At 45.2% G+C, this 18,043-nt stretch overlaps 2 protein-coding genes across 7 annotated transcripts in view; one reads left to right on the plus strand and one right to left on the minus strand.

Moving 5' to 3' along the window:
• Positions 1 to 1,593: 1,593 nt before the first annotated feature.
• Positions 1,594 to 9,181, minus strand: si:dkey-206f10.1 (adenylate cyclase type 8). The gene is made up of 20 exons (XM_068724460.1): positions 9,026 to 9,181; positions 7,875 to 8,618; positions 7,152 to 7,301; positions 6,909 to 7,039; positions 6,621 to 6,732; positions 6,394 to 6,521; positions 6,141 to 6,299; positions 5,699 to 5,936; positions 5,449 to 5,619; positions 5,266 to 5,366; positions 4,829 to 5,030; positions 4,315 to 4,407; positions 4,067 to 4,227; positions 3,838 to 3,919; positions 3,553 to 3,711; positions 3,174 to 3,320; positions 2,859 to 2,951; positions 2,618 to 2,732; positions 2,290 to 2,492; positions 1,594 to 1,809 (listed from the first exon to the last, which is right to left on the minus strand). The coding sequence occupies exons 1-20, from the start codon at positions 9,179 to 9,181 to the stop codon at positions 1,594 to 1,596; spliced, it is 3,561 nt and encodes a 1,186-aa protein (XP_068580561.1).
• Positions 9,182 to 14,051: 4,870 nt separating this feature from the next.
• LOC137882273 (protein EFR3 homolog B) overlaps positions 14,052 to 18,043 on the plus strand; it is a 25,506-nt gene continuing 21,514 nt past the window's right edge. The window contains exons 1-2 of one of the 6 annotated variants that reach the window (XM_068724477.1): positions 14,052 to 14,187; positions 14,658 to 14,798. In XM_068724477.1, the coding sequence (XP_068580578.1) occupies positions 14,792 to 14,798 (7 nt within the window). In that variant the 5' untranslated portion in view covers positions 14,052 to 14,187; positions 14,658 to 14,791. The other 5 variants (XM_068724475.1, XM_068724478.1, XM_068724474.1 and 2 more) reach the window with 5 other exon arrangements.

Genomic DNA, 18,043 nt, shown 5'->3' on the forward strand with positions numbered 1-18,043 from the left:
TTCCATTTGCTTCTTTAAATAAAAATTCTTTGCAGTATCTGTTCTTATCTGAACAAACTTATTATCTCTAATTAATCTCACACTGTCACCATTTTGCTGTTTCACATTACATTCCCAGAATGCCACACTTCTAGAAAACACAGCTTTATTTTAAATTCCCAGCCAAGTCTGTTTGAGGTATAAACATTTTGATCATGGATAAATCTAAATACTAATTAATACTTCATGAGTTTCTCTGTGTTCATATAACTTACTTGATAAATTCCTCAGGAAGTCCCATAGATGAGCTTGTCATCCATCACTTACAACATTAAATATACATCATAATTTGCAGCGATGATATGTTTTTCATGTGTATGTGACAACATGCAATGTTTATGATTATTACACCCTTGTTCCACGGGAAAAGGAACCTGCTTGGTTTTGGTACGCAGGAGGAGGAGGAGTGACGTGGGAGGTGGCTTTGGCATTGAAGTTGGTTTCGCAGATGCACACTCACCTCTTTGTGGAGCTTCACAGCGAAGCTCCACGCTAGAAATACATCTGTAGTCAAGTAATGGAAGTGAGAGTAGTAGTGTACTGAGGCAAAACTGAGTCCCCTTGTCCTCTGTCATTAACAGAACTCCAGAGAGACACCGACATGGACATGCAAGCCGACAAGAAACACCTCGACATAAATAATGGGACTAATCATGTCGAACAAAGTCCCACTAAAGAGTCACAATACAAAACACAGTGAACATTGTGAGAATGATGATACAGTAGAAAACACACTAGTCAGCGCTGTACAGGCCATTAGAAAGTCTAGAGGTCGAGCTGGTTGTTTTGAGGTATTAGAGGCTTAGAGGTCTGAAGACTTGCTGGAGTGTGATTCCAGCAAAAACAAATATAGACACGTTGGCCGTCTTTAGTTTTGTACAAAAGGAACCTAACATGCTTTACACTGTTTATAAGGAGAAGATATGGCAGTAAAAAATAGAAAGCAGAGCCCTTAAGATGCTTATTGGAAGCCAGTGGGACAGTTAGGTCCCTGCTAAGCAAGAGAAATCTGCCCATTGATTAGTTCCCCTGTTCCTCCATTAAAGGGGATCTACAGCCATTTTCAAAATTCATACGTGTTATTCCTTTGGTCAAAGAAATATTATTAGTAAATGTGAAAAACTCTCCCAAATCAAGTGCTGAAACTCAAATGTGTGATGTCTTCAAGTACAGAGTTTGGAGCCGTACGTTCGAGACTTCTCTGGTTTCTAGCGATGACAGAGAGCGGCTCGTGTTCACAAATACTGATTGTACTTTCCTACGCCATGGAAGTAACATGTTGGAATTCATAATGTAGGTAGTGTTTCCCAAAACATTTCTTTTTGAGATGACAGAAAAGCGGAGGAGGACACAATCATCGAGTAAACAGGAACAAAGGCTCTGGTAGGATCTGGATCCCAGCAGTCGCGCCCTCTTCTCCAGTTTGTGCAGCTAAGTTAGTTATGAGCAAGGCAAAGTAAGAAACACACGCAACAAAAGACTGTAAACCAGTAGAAACAATATGGCTGCGCTGTGTCCTCCTCCGCCTGCAGTCATCGGACCTCAAAGGTCCCCTCAGCATTTGAGTCTGCAGGGAGACAGACCGAACGCCCCGTTGGTCTCTCTCATCTTTTCCTTGTGTCTGGCCTGGACGAGACCAAACACCACCTCTGCTAGCGACATGCGTCCTCCCGTCCGCACCCCCAGGCGACCGTCCGTCCCAAAGTTGGCCCTCTTGCTGCGCATGGTTCTGATGAAGTAGGTGCGGACTTTCCCCTGATGCTCGCTGACCTGCAACGACAGCAGCGGCCACTAAGTGTGGTAATCCTTTCTCAATGAAGCTCAAGACTTGTTCACAAATACGGTTTAGATGCATTCATATCTACTCATTTCATGCACTTCCTTCCTGATCAGTGATGCTACTCATTTATCTCTCTGGTGTTTCCTTTCACCAGTAGATGTCCTCTTTGTCCGAGCCTGAGAGTCTGACCATCAGCTGCACTGTTAACCGTTTCACTGAAGCCTTAATGCAACCGTGGTCTCGGACAAAATGGCATTCCCACACAACTGAGCCGCACGTTTCAAGGGAAATGCTTGTCCTCCTGAATCACGGTGGCAGTTTGAAACAGTTAAGAACACGAGGTCAACAGTGCAAATTGAAACAAATCAAACAGCAGTTTGTTATTATCGAGCCTGAACTACACTTTGTGGCTATCCAGCACAATCAGCTCCACTGTATTTTGAACGGTACTGTTGCCACCAGCCACTCACCCCCTTGACAAAGATCTCTCCACGTAGCTCCAAGACAAATCCCCATTCTGCCAGGATCCTGCGCGTGGCCTCGGGTACCTGGATGTGTCCGCTCACACCTGTGCTGTCCATGCGGCTGGCCAGGTTCACCGTTGACCCCCAGATGTCATACTGCGGCTTGGTGGCACCGATCACGCCTGCGACCACCGGCCCGTGGGCAATGCCTGTTTTCAGCGCGACGCGGACGAATGATGAACAAGTATTAAACCTATGACGGTCAGAAACCGTCGCAGAGAGCTGTTTAAATCAACCTTTCATTGTTTATGTGTGACGGACGTAAGCCACTTACCGACACGCAACAGAAAGTTTTTGGCAGACAGCCTGTTAATCTCTTTCAAGGTCTCTTGCATTGCCAGCGCAAACAAAACCAGCTCACTCAGGTGATTCCATTGATCCATGGATGCCTGAGAGAGAGACAGACGGATAGTTAGACATGAGAGAGAGAGAGAGAGAGAGAGAGAGAGAGAGAGAGAGAGAGGTGGGATATTGAAGATCTCAAGTAGCAGAATGTGGACGAGAAGACGTCCCACCTGTCTGTCTGGAGCTAGGCCCGAGGCTGCCATGTAGCAGCTCCCGATGGTCTTGATCTTCTCCACATAGTCAAAGTACGACTCCTCCAACAACTTGTGGAATATGTAGAGATAAAGAGGTCAAATCACACACCAATCTCATATATACAGGAGAGTTATGCAATGCTGCATTCATATACAAATATATTAACATATTAACCCTTCAAAAGCAATATTATACTTTGAGTATTTCACTCATTTAAATGCTTATATAATGTATGGAGTCAAAAACATAATCTTAATCCACTGTTCTTTCATTTTAAGTCCCGTTTTCACCTCATCAAAGCAGGCAATGATCTCATTGAGAAGTCGGAGGCAGTCCACGCCTTCATGTTTGATCTCTTTCTGCTCAAAGAACTCGTTGAATCCAGCGATGGAGGCAAACATCACACCAACCTCATTGTACGACTGGGAGTAAAGCTCCTGAAAAGACAACGGTGTCATGCACTTTCATCCTGAACATTTAAAAAGTCCATTAAAACAACTCCCCTTCGATATAATATGTTTATATATAGTTCACCTACATCTTCTTCATCAGCTCAGAAAATATATTCAGACATAAATGTAATTGTTAAATACACTTGGAATCCTTTGAGAAAAACAAACACGTGAAGGAAGAGGCTGACAGTCAGAGGTGAGGTCGTGTTTTCTGCACCTCATCGTTCTTACTGCGGTCCAGAAAATGTCGCGCCACATGCACCGGCAGGATGTTGTGTAACAGACACTCGTTGTGTTCCCGCAATTCCCTCATGTCCTCCACTTCCTGTTGGGCCTGTAGACGCCACAGGAAGTCCAGTCTGGCAGTGGCCTCCCACTGTGGATGTGAAAAATGGATGAAAACCATCAGAGGTCACCTGCCTGTTTGCTACATACTCCTTTATGTATCAGTTCAAGTAAATGAAAACTAAGAGGAGCAAACTAAAGTGAAACTTCAACATACCTGCCGTCCATTGTAGAAGACAGCGACAATGAACATGGCCATGAGAAGGATGGAGATTCCTTTCATCCTGACGTAGTGAGGTCTGAGCAGAAATGAATGAAGAGAGTGTTAAAAACACAATATATATCTGAGTACTTCTCCACCACTGTGTACAAGTGTGTATGTAGACTATATAAAGTCAACAGCCAGTGAAATACTGAATCTCTGCCGGTGTGCATTTGACACCGACCTGTGCAGCGAGTCATGGCGCGTGAGCGTGAGGAAGGCCAGGTGGATGAGGTAGGAGTAGACGGCCATCGCCAGCAGCAACACCGCCAGCTTCAGCAGAGAGTTTAGACGCAGGAACACGGCACAGGTCACCATGGCGATGACGCCGCTCAATACGAAGACCTGCGGGAGACGGAGGAAGAAGTGGTTAAAGAACGCGTTTGGATGACTTCACCTTGTTGAAGTAAAAAAAGGGCTTTGGGTCTTTACCTCGGGGTAAGTGCAGACGGTGAGCGGACGTGAGGCTGTGCTGGTTCGGTCCATTACATCAGCCTCCCCTGTGTCTGTGAGAATGCACCAGATCTGGACACACAGGCACAACATAGTCACATAAAACAAAAGACTGAAAGAAGGAGTCCTATAACGCAACAGAAACGTATTAATCATTCTGACATATTAAAGATTTGAGTCGTTTGTTTTGTATTTTATGGTTATATTTGGATTCAATGCCAATAAGTGCCTGGAAGCAAAGTTTGCTCGTCATCTGGGGCACATTTCACATGTCAGCAGGGAGGCGAGTCGTTCTCCTTTATGAATATACATCTAAGATGGGGATCATGCAAACAGCAGGAGACTTTCACTGAGGTTCACTTGCAAGGTTCAGTTTTACGTGGAAATCTCTCCACCTCCTCTACAGGGCAGGCACAAGCAGTGCAGACGTATCAGAGGGAAAGGTGTAGCAGGGCAAATGTTTGTGAGTCTGGCCCCGTGTTGAGACTCTCACCATGTCGGTAGAGACCAAGCCAAAGTTGATGACGATGGCGGTAAGGGTGAGGATGTTGCGGGCACTGTTGTTTTCATGGATCCAGCAGCATAACTGCTGCAGTGCAAAAGGAGTGCACCTGAACTCCTCAGCCAGGGCCAACAGCAGCAGCAGCATGTAGACGAGCAGGAAGACCGAAAACTGGAGGACGGCCGGGAACAGCCTGCCGAGGAAGAGGAAGAGAGGAATGTGAGTGGACGAGGAAGGAAGTGAGTAAAGCAGAGAAACGGTCAATCCAGGGTAGAACTAAGAAACAAGAGGAAGCGTGGGACATATATTCCAGAAAAACGTAAATTTCATTTTTGATACTACCTCCAGATAACAGCAAAGTAAACACTTTGAAAACAACAACATGAAAATGAAGCGCTAACAATGTGACAGCGTTGGCGTCTCCCTACCTGGGCGCAGGAATGAGGGCCTGGACCGCCATGAGAAAGAGGAACATGATGAAGGAGCAGACCAGATTGGAGTTGAACATTTCGTCCCTCATCTGGGAGAACTGGTAAAACCAAAAGCATCATTTACATTACAGCATTCATTCATTTCCTCCGACCTAACACCGCCTGAACCGGCGCCAGTACCTTTTCCTCGATGTGCGGGTCTTTGAACACCAGGGTCAGAGGAGTGATGTGCTCCCTGTGCATGCGCTCACTGCTTTGAACCTCGATAGCGTGTCTGATGCGTTTGTTGATCTCCTTGGAGGTGGACTGCCAGATGTTGGGCAGTGAGCCGTTGGTAAAGGAGGCCAGGATCTGCAGGAAAAGAATAGGACGGTGTGAGATCAATCAGGTGCGTAGTGCCGACGATAAAGCCCGGTTCACAAACACCTACGCTGTTCATGTCAATGGCGGTTTTTTCAAAGTGCAGCTGCGGGTTCCAGGTTCGGTTGGTTTTCTGGACTTTGGGGGGCTCAGCACGACCAACATTTTTCTTTTCCTCCTGAGGGACGATGAGGAAAGTGTCGATGTTGTGTTTGAGCAGGAACTCGTTCCTGTCACGGCCATGACCAGCTTCTGTCTTGTAGGTGCCTTCAAGACAGTCCAGAGTGGCCCTTGAGATGTGGATGCGTCTGGATGAGAGAAAATAGAAGCAGAGATCGGTAATGTATAAAGAATTGCTGGCAAATCATAATAATAAAAAGATATTTGTCTTTGAATAGTTTCATTCAGAATGAAGAAATGTGCTTTTTACATATATGAGGAACCCATAGACTCGTCAAGCCTGCAGTCTGAATCAAGAACGCTGAACGCTGGCACTAGCAGAGACCGCTCACCCTGGTATGCCCCCGGCCTCCAGCATGTTGGCAATGCACACGTCCCAGGACCAGACGTCAAACTGCCATTTCTGCAGGCCCAGCACCCCGCACAGGACAGAACCCGAGTGGATCCCAATCCTCATGTTCATGTCAAAGTTCAGCTGCTTCCGCACGTACCTGGTGTCGGTGGGGAGCAAAGCGACACGTTAAGAGTTATTATTGACGTGGAATAAAATCAACCCCTGAAGAACTCCAGCGAGTTAAGACTGACCGTATGGCGCTGATCATGTCCAGGCCCAACTCAACACAATGACGGGCATGGGATCGCTGTGGCTCAGGAACCCCTGACACACAGTAGTAACAGTCTCCCAGGATCTTTATCCGCAGGCAGTGGTGCTCCTGTGACGATGAAGAGTCAAGACACCAAGGAAAAGAGAGAGTAAGGTATCGATAGAATAAAAAATAGATCCTATCCAAAAGAAGAGCTTGAATTCTCACATCTGCCAGTCGGTCAAAGCGTCCAAAGAGCTCGTTGAGGGTTCGGACCAGATCCTGGGCCGACAGGTTCATGGACAACAAGGTGAAGCCCTTGATGTCTGCAAAAAGAATGCTGCAAAGACGAGAGACACAGAAAAGAAGTGGAACACATTTAAATTGTAATAGAGAAGCCTGTTGAAGTGTTTGGTGCCGTCCATGAGAAACTCATGTGTGTGTGTGTGTGTGTGTGTGTGTGTGTGTGTGTGTGTGTGTGTGTGTGTGTGTGTGTGTGTGTGTGTGTGTGTGTACCTGACGTCTTTGTACTGGTGGATGTAGATCTTGTGAAACTCCTGAGGGTTGACTTCATCTTCCAAAGAGCTCATGTCACCGATCATCTCCAAGGCAACAAAACGAGGCAGGATCGACAGCACCAGACGCTCCTGTGTGTCCAACATAAAAAACTCTGTTTGAATGCTTTAACATATTGGACATGTCCCTGTCTTCATATTCCTCGAAGTCCAGCCCATAGCACAACGGTAACGGTCACTGTACCTGTCTCTGGTTCTCTTGCTCCAGTTTGAGGCGACCCTGAATGCACCGCCGCGTCTCCAGGAAGACCTGTCTCTGGGCGTGGTCCGTCAGGTAGTGGATGAACAAGCCGGCTGTGTTCATTCCTAGGTACAGCAGGCCTTTGGCAAACACCTGCATCCGAGAGAGAGTTTGCATTCATCAAATTCATTTTAACCCGATGCATGTGGGCAGAGGATAATAAATAATACATGAGGTCTAATTCTTTTAATTAACTTGAGGGATTTCAGAGGGACATTGTGTCTGCTGGCTCGTAGACAACATCTGGGGCTGTAAATATGAGGAACAACTGCAAAAACAAAGAAAGTTGTTGCCATTAATGGAAATAGAATATAGGCTTCAGTAAGTTCATTATAAAACATGGCTTACTCTGCACAATATGCTGGTGCACTCAAGAGTTTCCCACTTTGAAATATGGAAATGTTTGAGAATATGGGTGCATAGACAGACATTACATTATCAGCTTTATGGTGCAGGTACTTCTAGTTTATTAGGATCTGGAACATAAAACTGGACATGATATACAGTCAATAAATATGACTAAGCTCAGACGTTATGCTGAAACAGTAAGGCTGTTAATAAATCAACACTTTTAGTTTGATCATGATAAATCAATGACAATTTCAGACATTACACTTTGTAATATTGCATTTTTGTAAGGCCTGTTTAGTCAGCTGACTTTCTCACCTTTCTCAAAAGCGCGGCATCGTTGTAGCAGCGCAGGATCTCCACCAGCAGGTGCAGCACTGAGGTGAGGGAGCCGGCGCACATGGCCCACAGCAGAGGCAGCGGCAGCAGCGTGTACGTCGCGAACAACGTGAACAAGACGTACCACGTTGGGTCCTTCTCCAGCCCATACACCAGTCCTCCCAGCACCTGCGTGGTCTGAGACAACCAGCACGCGAGGCCGGCGTAGTGAAGCCACCGCGGGGACATGGAGTCTTTGCAGGTTAACACCACCATGCACAGCGCTACAGCCAGCACCATGAAAAGGCCCGTCAGGCAGCCTCGCAGAGTGTCTGTGACCGCCTCGGGGACCATTGCAAGGTACATGATCAGTAGGTGTAACTTGGCAAAGGCATCGATTACATTAGTGATGGCTAGAGAGTTGCGTCTTTGGCAGGAGTAGTGTTGCTGGTAGAGTTTCTCCAATTCACAAGACTTGAAGGTGTGCCTCAGGCTGGGTATGTAGACCCCATGAATGGTGCGGCCCCAGTGCACGAAGAAGTCTACGTCGCTGCCGTACTCAATGACAGAACCTCTGACACTTCTGTATGTGCTGGTGGAGCCTCGGGGCTGGGCATGGTTCACCCTAAATGAGGAGGAGCGGCGTTTTGTGACCCCTCTGGAGGCCCTGTTGCGGATTTGTCTGTTGATCTCCTCCATGTAGGTGTCCGTCACAAAGATTTTACTTGCTGGCTCCAAACCCACCTGTCAAACACCACAGAAAGATCAGGTGTGTTGGCTTTACCATCTGACACTTTTACCATTACCAATCTTTATACCAAACCTCAAACATTCCTTTTTCTGATATTTAGGTATAGGTCCAGAAATGGCTTTATGGTGGAGAGCGAACTAATCACGGTCATGTAGAAAGTAAGAGTCGTTTGTGTCCGTGTGGTTTACACTTCTTATTTAATCACCACTGGACTGTGTTTTTGGAACATCCATTATTTCACTTAGTGGTACCCATGTAGATAGTTTTATACTAGACACAGACTCACACAGTCTCACACACACGCACGATCAATTCCATAACTTCTCCCCAGGCTTACACCTGGCGGCGATAATTCCAGTTCCAACTGGATGCTACTGATGACTGTGGGACAGAAAATCACCTTGGCACTGAGCTCCTGTTGGTTGATGATGTGTTTAACAGCGTTCTGCCAGAGCTTCTTTTTCCGCCGCAGCCCGGGGGACAGGGTCGCCGTCAGGCAGGGCGGCTCGCGCAGCTCCATGGGGGAGACCTGTGTGGTCTCAGAGAAGGTCACCATTGTGGTGAGCTTAGCTGACCTCATCTGCTGGTCTCAGAACAGAAGGAGGCCGCAGTCTGGAGCAGGAACAGTGTAAAGATGGACAAGGAAAAGATGGTGATGAGATGTCAGACTTGCTTTTTCTCACACTATCAACGTACTCATTCTTAAAAGACCACCAATGTTACACATTAAGTTCAGTACACTAGTAATGTTTAGCTCTACATCGGCGTAACGTCTTCTGTGGCTCTGGAGAAGCTTTGTCGAGAAGATCACCCCGATGATGTCACAACGATGTCATCAGGGCTGTCTAAGCTTGGGCTTGGAGACCACACATTTAAAACGGAAGGCTTTACAAACTGGAGGTGTGAAGGTCGAAGGATGTGGGCGGATGGAGTCGAGGGTTCTAATGAAGGATGCTTTCCAGTTGCATTATGGGAAATGTAGGATCCAGGGTTTTTTGGAGCTTGACTCAAAGTGAGGATATCTCGACCTCAGCTGATTTTGATCATTTTTACAATTTCTGAAACATTCACATCAACATAACTGAGCTAAAACTCAAAATTTGAAACATGAAAATCTTTACTATTTTCTCAGTGTGCACACATACAGCAACTGATTTGACAGCCTTTGTGGCTCCTGATGTGATCTACCACTTATTACACAGGACGTGTGTCCAATGAATGTGCTAACGATCATATCAAATCTTCATTAGTGTTTCTACCCGTCTCAAAATGACGATGATGTGGACAGAGCTGGTTATGCTGCACACGTTCAGCATGTGGGAAAGAGCCTCCTGGTCGGCTCCACGTGTTGGCACAGTGTGTGCCAGAAGAAAGGCAGCTTCCGCAACAAATTACCTGGTGGCCAGATTTAGATTAGATTTAGAACTGAGCTGGTTAATGCACAGAGTTTAACTTGTCCTTCTGGGTCTAGATCTCCCACCCACTCAGAGTCCACTGTCAGCAGGCTGACCGTCAAAGACGGGATGTAATAAAACACTTCATATTAGAAGAGCTGCGTTTAAATCAAGGCCGTCACTACGGCAGCTAAACATATTCACCTTGTGAGCGAAAGCATTCCAGTTTCTCTGCTGTGAGAGGATCATGAGTTACTCTGATATTAACGTACAGATTTACTGTAGTTATTACATTTTAACACATGCACTTTTGCGTTTAGGCGCCCTGTTTGATAAAGTATACACCTGTTGTGTAGAAGCAGGAGTTCCTGTACAACTTCACTTACTGCCCAGGTGCACGAACAAGGAGAAGAGTCTGACGAGGACAAAAGTCCAGTTACACTTGTCATACAAAGAACAATTTCACTGTCAGGCTTGTGGCCACAACTGACCTGTCTTGTTTTACATAGTGTGGATCCACTCCTCACGTCTAGCATTTGCCACAGGATATATTCGTCCAGCCCGTCGTAATCCACCTGCGCTGGATCCATTGCAGAGGAATTGTATGCAGCTCTGAATATTAAGGCATAATCCATGAAAGTGAAAATGAAGCTGGAGACAGTCCACACTGTGACGAAGTGTCCAAAAACGGATGCAGAGAAAGTGGGGGGAGGAGGGGGGAGGGGGGGAGCAAATATCCAGCCAAGATGTGTGGAGACCTTCTGGCCTTGTGGGTCATCACCAAAACTGTTTTGAAATGCGGTGAACAATGGCCACGACGCAGAGCTGCAGGAGTGAGGAGTGCAAAGAGGATTAGTAAGTCAGCAGCCACTCTTACTGGACCTCAAAGCCGAGATCATTGGCAGCAAGACAACGGCATGAATGACACAATGCTCTCAACCTTCAGCCAAGTCAACCGCTTCTTTTAAGTTGACATTTACATTAAACGACGTTACGATCAGTGCTTCTTAATATGCTCTCTCTTTCACTTTACAGTTTTCTTTTTCATTGACTCTCATCCTGATGTCATCATTGAAATGGCAGGCTGAGTTGCTGTCTCCTCATTGCCTTTGTGCACTTGGTTATGTCAGTGTGCTAAAGTGCAGTTAGAGCCATTAGGTGAACCGTTAAAAACATGACCTAAAGGCTTATAAACACAGGCAGACTAAGCAAGCAAGGGTGCTGAATCATCTCCCCCCCTGAGGTGATTCAACAGCAAACGGACGCTAGTGAACCGACGTTTACTGAACTCATTTCAGGTGCCTCTTTGGGATCCAAATTTTGAAGGAGAAAATATTTTGATTCCTTGCAGAAGAAAATAAATGCATACATGTTTGTATGTTTTATTGTGTTTCATTCAATTGTGAGCTATAGTGTGTGGGCTTCGGGATATTATTAAAAAGCACAAGTGTCGCTGTAACACTCTAAATATTCTCTAAAATATGTTCTTTATAAAAACCTATTTTTTTTATCTTCCTCCTGCCTTTAAAAACAAGTGTGGAAGCCGGACACTATAGATGATTGATTGAACATTTTGATTGAACATTTTGAGTAATTCTGAATAACATGAATATACTCTGCTGCTCAGTGTCTTCTGTTTTATGTTTGTCCTTTCTATATCAGGAGCACAAGTTATCCTTCAGCAAATGAGATGGATTATTCTATTCAGATTTACCTGTTACACTTAAGTATGTACCTGCTAATCGTATTCTGTTGTTTGCTGTTTGAGCATGACACCATTGATGATGAAGAGCATTGGCTGATCATCAGCAGGTCTCTGGTCCCAATGGTTGTAAGCTGGTTAAAGTTTTTCAGACTGGCTTTGCTAATTTTGGCCAGGCCCCTAAGGCCGATCTAATGAGTTACCATCTGTCAAACCATGATTGCGTAGCTCAGACCTTTCTTGCTGATTACCGTGGATCTAAAAATAGCTGCCAGGTCTAAGGCAATTAGTTCTACGGTGCAATGGCTGCTAACGCATCAGCATATATCTCTCTTACACTTGGCAAGCATGGAGTAAAGAAAGCACCTCTGAATAGCTTTAAGATGTCACTGTTACTAGAAACAATGAGCTCATCCTGACATAACATAGCCTTTGTGTTAATGATGAGAAATTGAAGTTAATGCTCACGAGTGTCTGCCAACCGCACAAATCTGTCATTTCATTTGGTGAGTCTATTTGGAGTGGCGGTGAACTTGTGTCCACCTGAGGGAGGAGTTAGGATGAATTAGTCCATTCAGGGCAAAACCCCAGAAGCTAATTAGTATTAAGGCCTAACTGCTTTGGCTGTCCGCTAATCAGCTGATTCTCACATGCATTCAAGCGAGACCAGCAACAGAACTGACCCCGGTCTACGTGCTTGCCAACACAGTGTTGGTGTTGTTGCATCACAAAACACGCGTGTGTGTCGTTGGACTGCAGTTGGACAGTGAATGCATGCCAGCTTCTGTTGGCAGTTTCACTAAGCTCTTGAAAGTGAAGACATGTACAGGTCAGTATGGGGGTCAAAGTGAAACAAAAATGCTGACCAGAGCAGCGATTGATCCAAAACACTTTCATATTAACAATTGATTTGGCATTTCCCACCTCACAAAACCTCCAAAGTGTTGTGTCTAAAGGATTCAAGGATTCAAATCAACAAATAAACTTGAATGATATGAGACAATAGCTACCAGGCCCCCACAGAAATTATTTTCTACTCTTGCACTAAAATTCAAAAAGTATATCCTGTATCCTCCCCAACCCTTAGTTAGTTTTGAGCTGTAGCTTAGCCATCATTAGCTCAACAAGTAAGATGGTATTACCCCATTAAAAATGGGTCACACACCAATCTGGGGGCTGAAGAGATGGGGACAAAAATACTGTCACATTCCAGACTTAGGGATCTGATGGCTCAGTGGGCCTAAGAACAGTAAATGACGTGGTCCAAACGGGAAGCACCGAGTTAAGACTTGGAAAAAAGGTTGCAGATAATGAGACACGTAGAGCGCCCCGGAAGCTGAGTGGTAACAGCGCGTGCCACATAACTGCAACGAGCTGGGTTTCAAGTTTGGCATTGGGACTCTTGTGGCGTGTTGCAAAGAAATGTGACACTTCATGTACACCAATCATGATATATTGACCTTAAAAACACGTAGGTCTTAGGTCATGTCGTGACAATGAAACTGGTTCATGCACAATAACAACTTCAGGAAATTGCAGACTATTTTGCTCATAACAATCTCTTATCAGATTCTCTTGACTCACTACTGCCACCGACTGGTAGAAAGAAATACTTCCAAAAGCAGGATGTCCCATTCACAGATACAGGCTACAGAATTGTTTTGAATAAATCTGTTACAGCCTGATAGTCTGACTCAATTGCCTTTTTGAATCAGAAATAATTTATTTTTCTTCATTATTCCATCGCTTAACAAGTCTGGATGGCTGAACTCTGCAACAGGTCTGCATACATTAGGATATATGATGTGGGAGTGTATACATTAGAGTGTATACATTAAAAGGGAATTGCACAAAGCATGTTGTCCTTGTACACAAAACAAGTGAAGCTTTACTTTGAAATGAAAATGTCTAACCATGTGGTGATTTGATTCCTCTGAAAGCATGAGAACATCATGAGTGCCTTGGAAACAGCATCTAAATTGGATCTAAATTGTGTCACACATATTTTTTATCAAGGTTGTGTTGACTTTTTCAACATTGTTGCTGATTTGACACATCACTAATAACCTACTCTTCACTGTAATTCAGCTGAGCTATAATGAGGAGAGCATATCTTTTTATAAAATCATAATACACTCATTATTCTGGACTGTTATAGCATTTATTTGGCCAAACATCTGACCCAAGTGTCTGTATGCTATGCTGTTGAATATGTATCCAGTGAAAAACTAAAATGTTCTGATTAAAGATACGGTAGATAGACCGCACGTATTCAAACATGACACTAGTGACTAGTGGTGGGCTGTTACCTATTTAGAGCTAACGTTAGTCACAACTGTCAGCTGGAGGAACAGTAACGCGGTGACTAAATCTATGCTGTCCTGGGCTGAACTTTAGTCAAGGTGGCTGACGTTAACTGTCTGTATGCCACACATTTTAAGGATTTTGATTCTTGTTCACTTCATGGTAAGTAATTAGTGTTGACACCAATTGACGTTGTCCGGATGAACGCAGCCAAGGGGATTCTCGTTGAGCAAGTCAGTCAGCTAAGCTAACGTTAGCATACGTTGCTACTAGCATAGCCGAATGCTATAGCTCTGAATAATGAGTGAATGTTAGCCTTCTTCTAATTTGATAGCCGTAAATGTATGTCTTCACCTAATAGAAATCACGGGAAAGTAAACGGCAACCTAAGCTGTCACGAGAGGACCTTTAAAAGCTAGCATTGCTAACGTTAGCTGTCATTTTATTTACAGGCTACTGTCATGATTTGGGATTTCTGTCCCGGTGTATTATAAGACGTTAACTGTCGTGGTATTAAATAACTTGCTTGGCACGGGTCAGGTTACACGTTAACGGCTGGGACTTCCCGTTTTCCGATGACAACAACATGCATGAGTGCCTCGGCTAATTTTTGGAATACAAAACTTGCACAGGCCAAAGACAATCCAGCAGTTTTCCTGATTTTCGGACCCGCCGCTGGAGTCTCTGTTCGGGGCTGAAGTGCCACCCACCCGTGCTGCCTCTGTGAACCTGGAAGAGCAACGCCGCCTTGTGACGAGCATCCAGCATGACAGGTGGGCAAACCCGAACTATTAAAACACCTGTACTGTGTCTGAAGGCGTAATGTACGGCCCTCCAAAACTTTAAGATGGACAGTGGGCACAAGAAGTGGGCTGCTGAGGACATTAAAGCTAGTTTGAGCTCTGCTTCACCAAATCCACTGTGTGTGTGTGTGTGTGTGTGTGTGTGTGTGTGTGTGTGTGTGTGTGTGTGAGAGAGAGAGTTATGTGTCTGTTCTTGCAGTGTGTGAATTTGCACAGAAATCTCTCTCCAGACATTTAGCCTTTGTTGGTGTCTGCTGATGGCTACATTCCTTGAACCTCAAGCCCACTGACTGAATGGCTGTCCCACAGTCCCACAGTCTCTCTCTCTCTCTCTCTTTCTCTCTCTCCCTGTCTCTCTCCCCCCCCTGTCTCTCTCTCTGGGTTGGATAGTGAGGTCCATTGTGTTAGTGAGATGTTTATTAATGAGAGAGGCGCACACAGAGAGCAGAGCTGCTGTTGAACGACTAATCGCTAATCTCTTTGTTAATACGGTCAATCTGCCTATGTACCAACATGTATCGCTGAGGAGCCTCGGGACGGGGACATACAAGCTGGTGTTCAGAAAGGACTCAAAGGGATTTGGGAGTTTGTTCCGGAGTGAAACTTTAAAAATGATTTGGAGATGGTTTCTGTTTAGGCTTGACTAAGGGACTGTATGTTTCAGTGTTGTGGATGCTTGTGAGTTGGTAAACTTTGCATTTAGCTCATCAAACAAGGAATTGTGAATTTGACGGGCGGTTCGTTTTTGTGAGTATTGGGAGGCTTACTTTTCAAACTTTTTTTTGTGTGAAATTATTACAATAGAATTAAGGGTTTTCAGCGTTTTGCTTATAGTTTTGCATGTTTGTTTTTGGCGTTGGTTAGGAGGTTTTCTGTTCTATAAAAGGAGTAGTGTGTGTGTGTGTGTGTGTGTGTGTGTGTGTGTGTGTGTGTGTGTGTGTGTTTGCCTGCCATGCCCTTGCCGGCGCCCGATGTCCCGGCCTCTCAGAGGCTGGCACTGGATTGTCGTACCCTACTGGACCATCGCATTGGCAAGGGTAAGTGACACAACAACACCACCTCCTCTGTTCTCCCTCTGGCTCCTTCTCTGTTTCTGAACAGATCCTTATTTCACAGAGAAGTTGCGTTCTTCCACATGGTTCCATGATGTTCTACAAAAAAATATGTCAAGCTGCAAAAAAAGGAAAGTAGCGATTGGGTTTGACTTGCTGTCTCGTAAAATTGATTTGGCATATTTCACAGGTTGTAGAGGGTACTTGAACACTTGAATAGGCCAACAGAAGGAGCACTGCTGTTATTGGTACTTGGCACAGGTTGCTGTAAAAGAGCGTTGACTGAAGAGATGCTTTGTGATCCACAGGGAATATTGCTGATCAGCAACCGGAATATCTGGCATGTGAGAACGAGCAACACAAAGCTCGATTGTAAAAGATTAGGATTAATATTCAAGCAATGCAATATCACACAAGATCCCTGTGGAAACAGGAAATTCACAGTAAGTGTAGAGATGAACGAAAGCAGCGGATGATGTTCTCGCACAGTAAGAGGATGCAGACTAAAGACGAACGGCTCAACTGAGAGCAACTCACCACCGTCTTTAATTCAATGAGGCAGTCCTGATGTCGTCCTCTCCTCGTTCAGTCAGTGACAGCGGAGAACCTTTGGTGATTGCAAAACCCAAAGCTGTACAAGAGAACTTCACTTCAAGCTCTCATCCACACTATTACCATGACACTGCAGTATCATTGGGTTTCTGGTTTGTGTTGGTAGTAGTGTGATAGTGAGTGTGGATAATATTTCACAGTTTTACATGAGAAATAAGCAGTAAACGTGGTTATATAATCACTCCGACATTTGGGTATTAGGCTAGACAATGGATGACAGAAAGTTGCGTCAGCAGAGAAGGAAACACTGAAAGTAAATAAAGCAGGAGGCATGATGATGATGATGATGATGATGATGATGATGATGAGGAGAAAGAGTGACGCCGGCGTGGATGGAGGAGGAGGAAGAGGAGATTGCGTGGGTGGGAGGTCTTCTCCCTTTCGATCCCTGTAGTGCATATTTCTGTCTCATATTCTCACCCCACCCGCTCCCCTGTTCTCCCATTTCTGTCTCTGCGACTGAGAAAATGGTTAGAAGCAAGGTTGGTGTGCTTGTGTGTGCTTGTGTGTGCTTGTGTGTGCTTGTGTGTGCTTGTGTGTGCGTGTGTGTGTGCGTGTGTGTGCACCGGTATGTGAAATCTGCACCCCCCCCCCCCTCCTCCTTCAGAAGGAGCGCTGTTGCAGAAGACAAACGGGAAAATCCAAGGTCATCACGCATGCTTCTCTCTGACGTTGCCTGTGTGTGTGTGTGTGTGTGTGTGTGTGTGTGTGTGTGTGTGTGTGTGTGTGTGTGTGTGTGTGTGTGAGAGAGACTCTGCACGGCGGGGAGAGTGTGTGTAATTCAGTGCATCGAGCCAGGCTCTGCACCAATCACGGTGCGCATTTTAGCTCCACGTGCAGCCGTTTATACCAGAGTGAGCGGTCGCTGTGTGTGTGTGTGTGTGTGTGTGTGTGTGTGTGTGTGTGCGCGTTTTTCAGTGCCTCTTGGCACAGTAGTGTCTCTGTATGACTGAAGCTGCATTAAGAAAACACAGCCGTCTGTAGTGAGGGACTCTCAACATCACGATCGATGTACGGTAAGAATTACAATCGCTCTTCCACTTTGTGTGTGTGTGTGTGTGTGTGTGTGTGTGTGTGTGTGTGTGTGTGTGTGTGTGTATGTGTGTGTAATGTGAAGCAGCCAGTTTTCCTACATTCTACAAACACGTTTCCTCATAGCTGATGGACCACAGTTGTCACCGCAGTGTAACGTCTCCTGAAGGCACATTATGGGACTCTTGTGAAGACAGCGCTCTATTCATTTAGCTTACGAGGAGACGCCGCTTTGAAGATGTTTATTTTTGGTAATCAGACACTTATTTGGGAAAACACTGTTTACTCAAATAGTTTCCTTCTGTCGTACTCGAGGTGGTAACGTTCTTTTTCTCTCTACACTTGTAACACATTCAGCTGTGTTGTAGTTATCTGTATGATAGCGTCATGTTTCATTTTCTTGTAATCCTTTTGGTTTTTATGATTTTCAGGCAGCACACGTTATCTCCATGTTTGGAAACAGGAAAGGTAGTCTGTGTGCTGTTAAAGGGACGGTGGTACAACTTTGAGATCGTGAAG

This window comes from Cebidichthys violaceus, unplaced genomic scaffold (genome assembly GCF_023349555.1).
Source record: "Cebidichthys violaceus isolate CVI_PGR_0920_01 unplaced genomic scaffold, fCebVio1.0.p SCAF_31, whole genome shotgun sequence".
Classification (NCBI taxonomy): Eukaryota; Metazoa; Chordata; class Actinopteri; order Perciformes; family Stichaeidae; genus Cebidichthys; species Cebidichthys violaceus.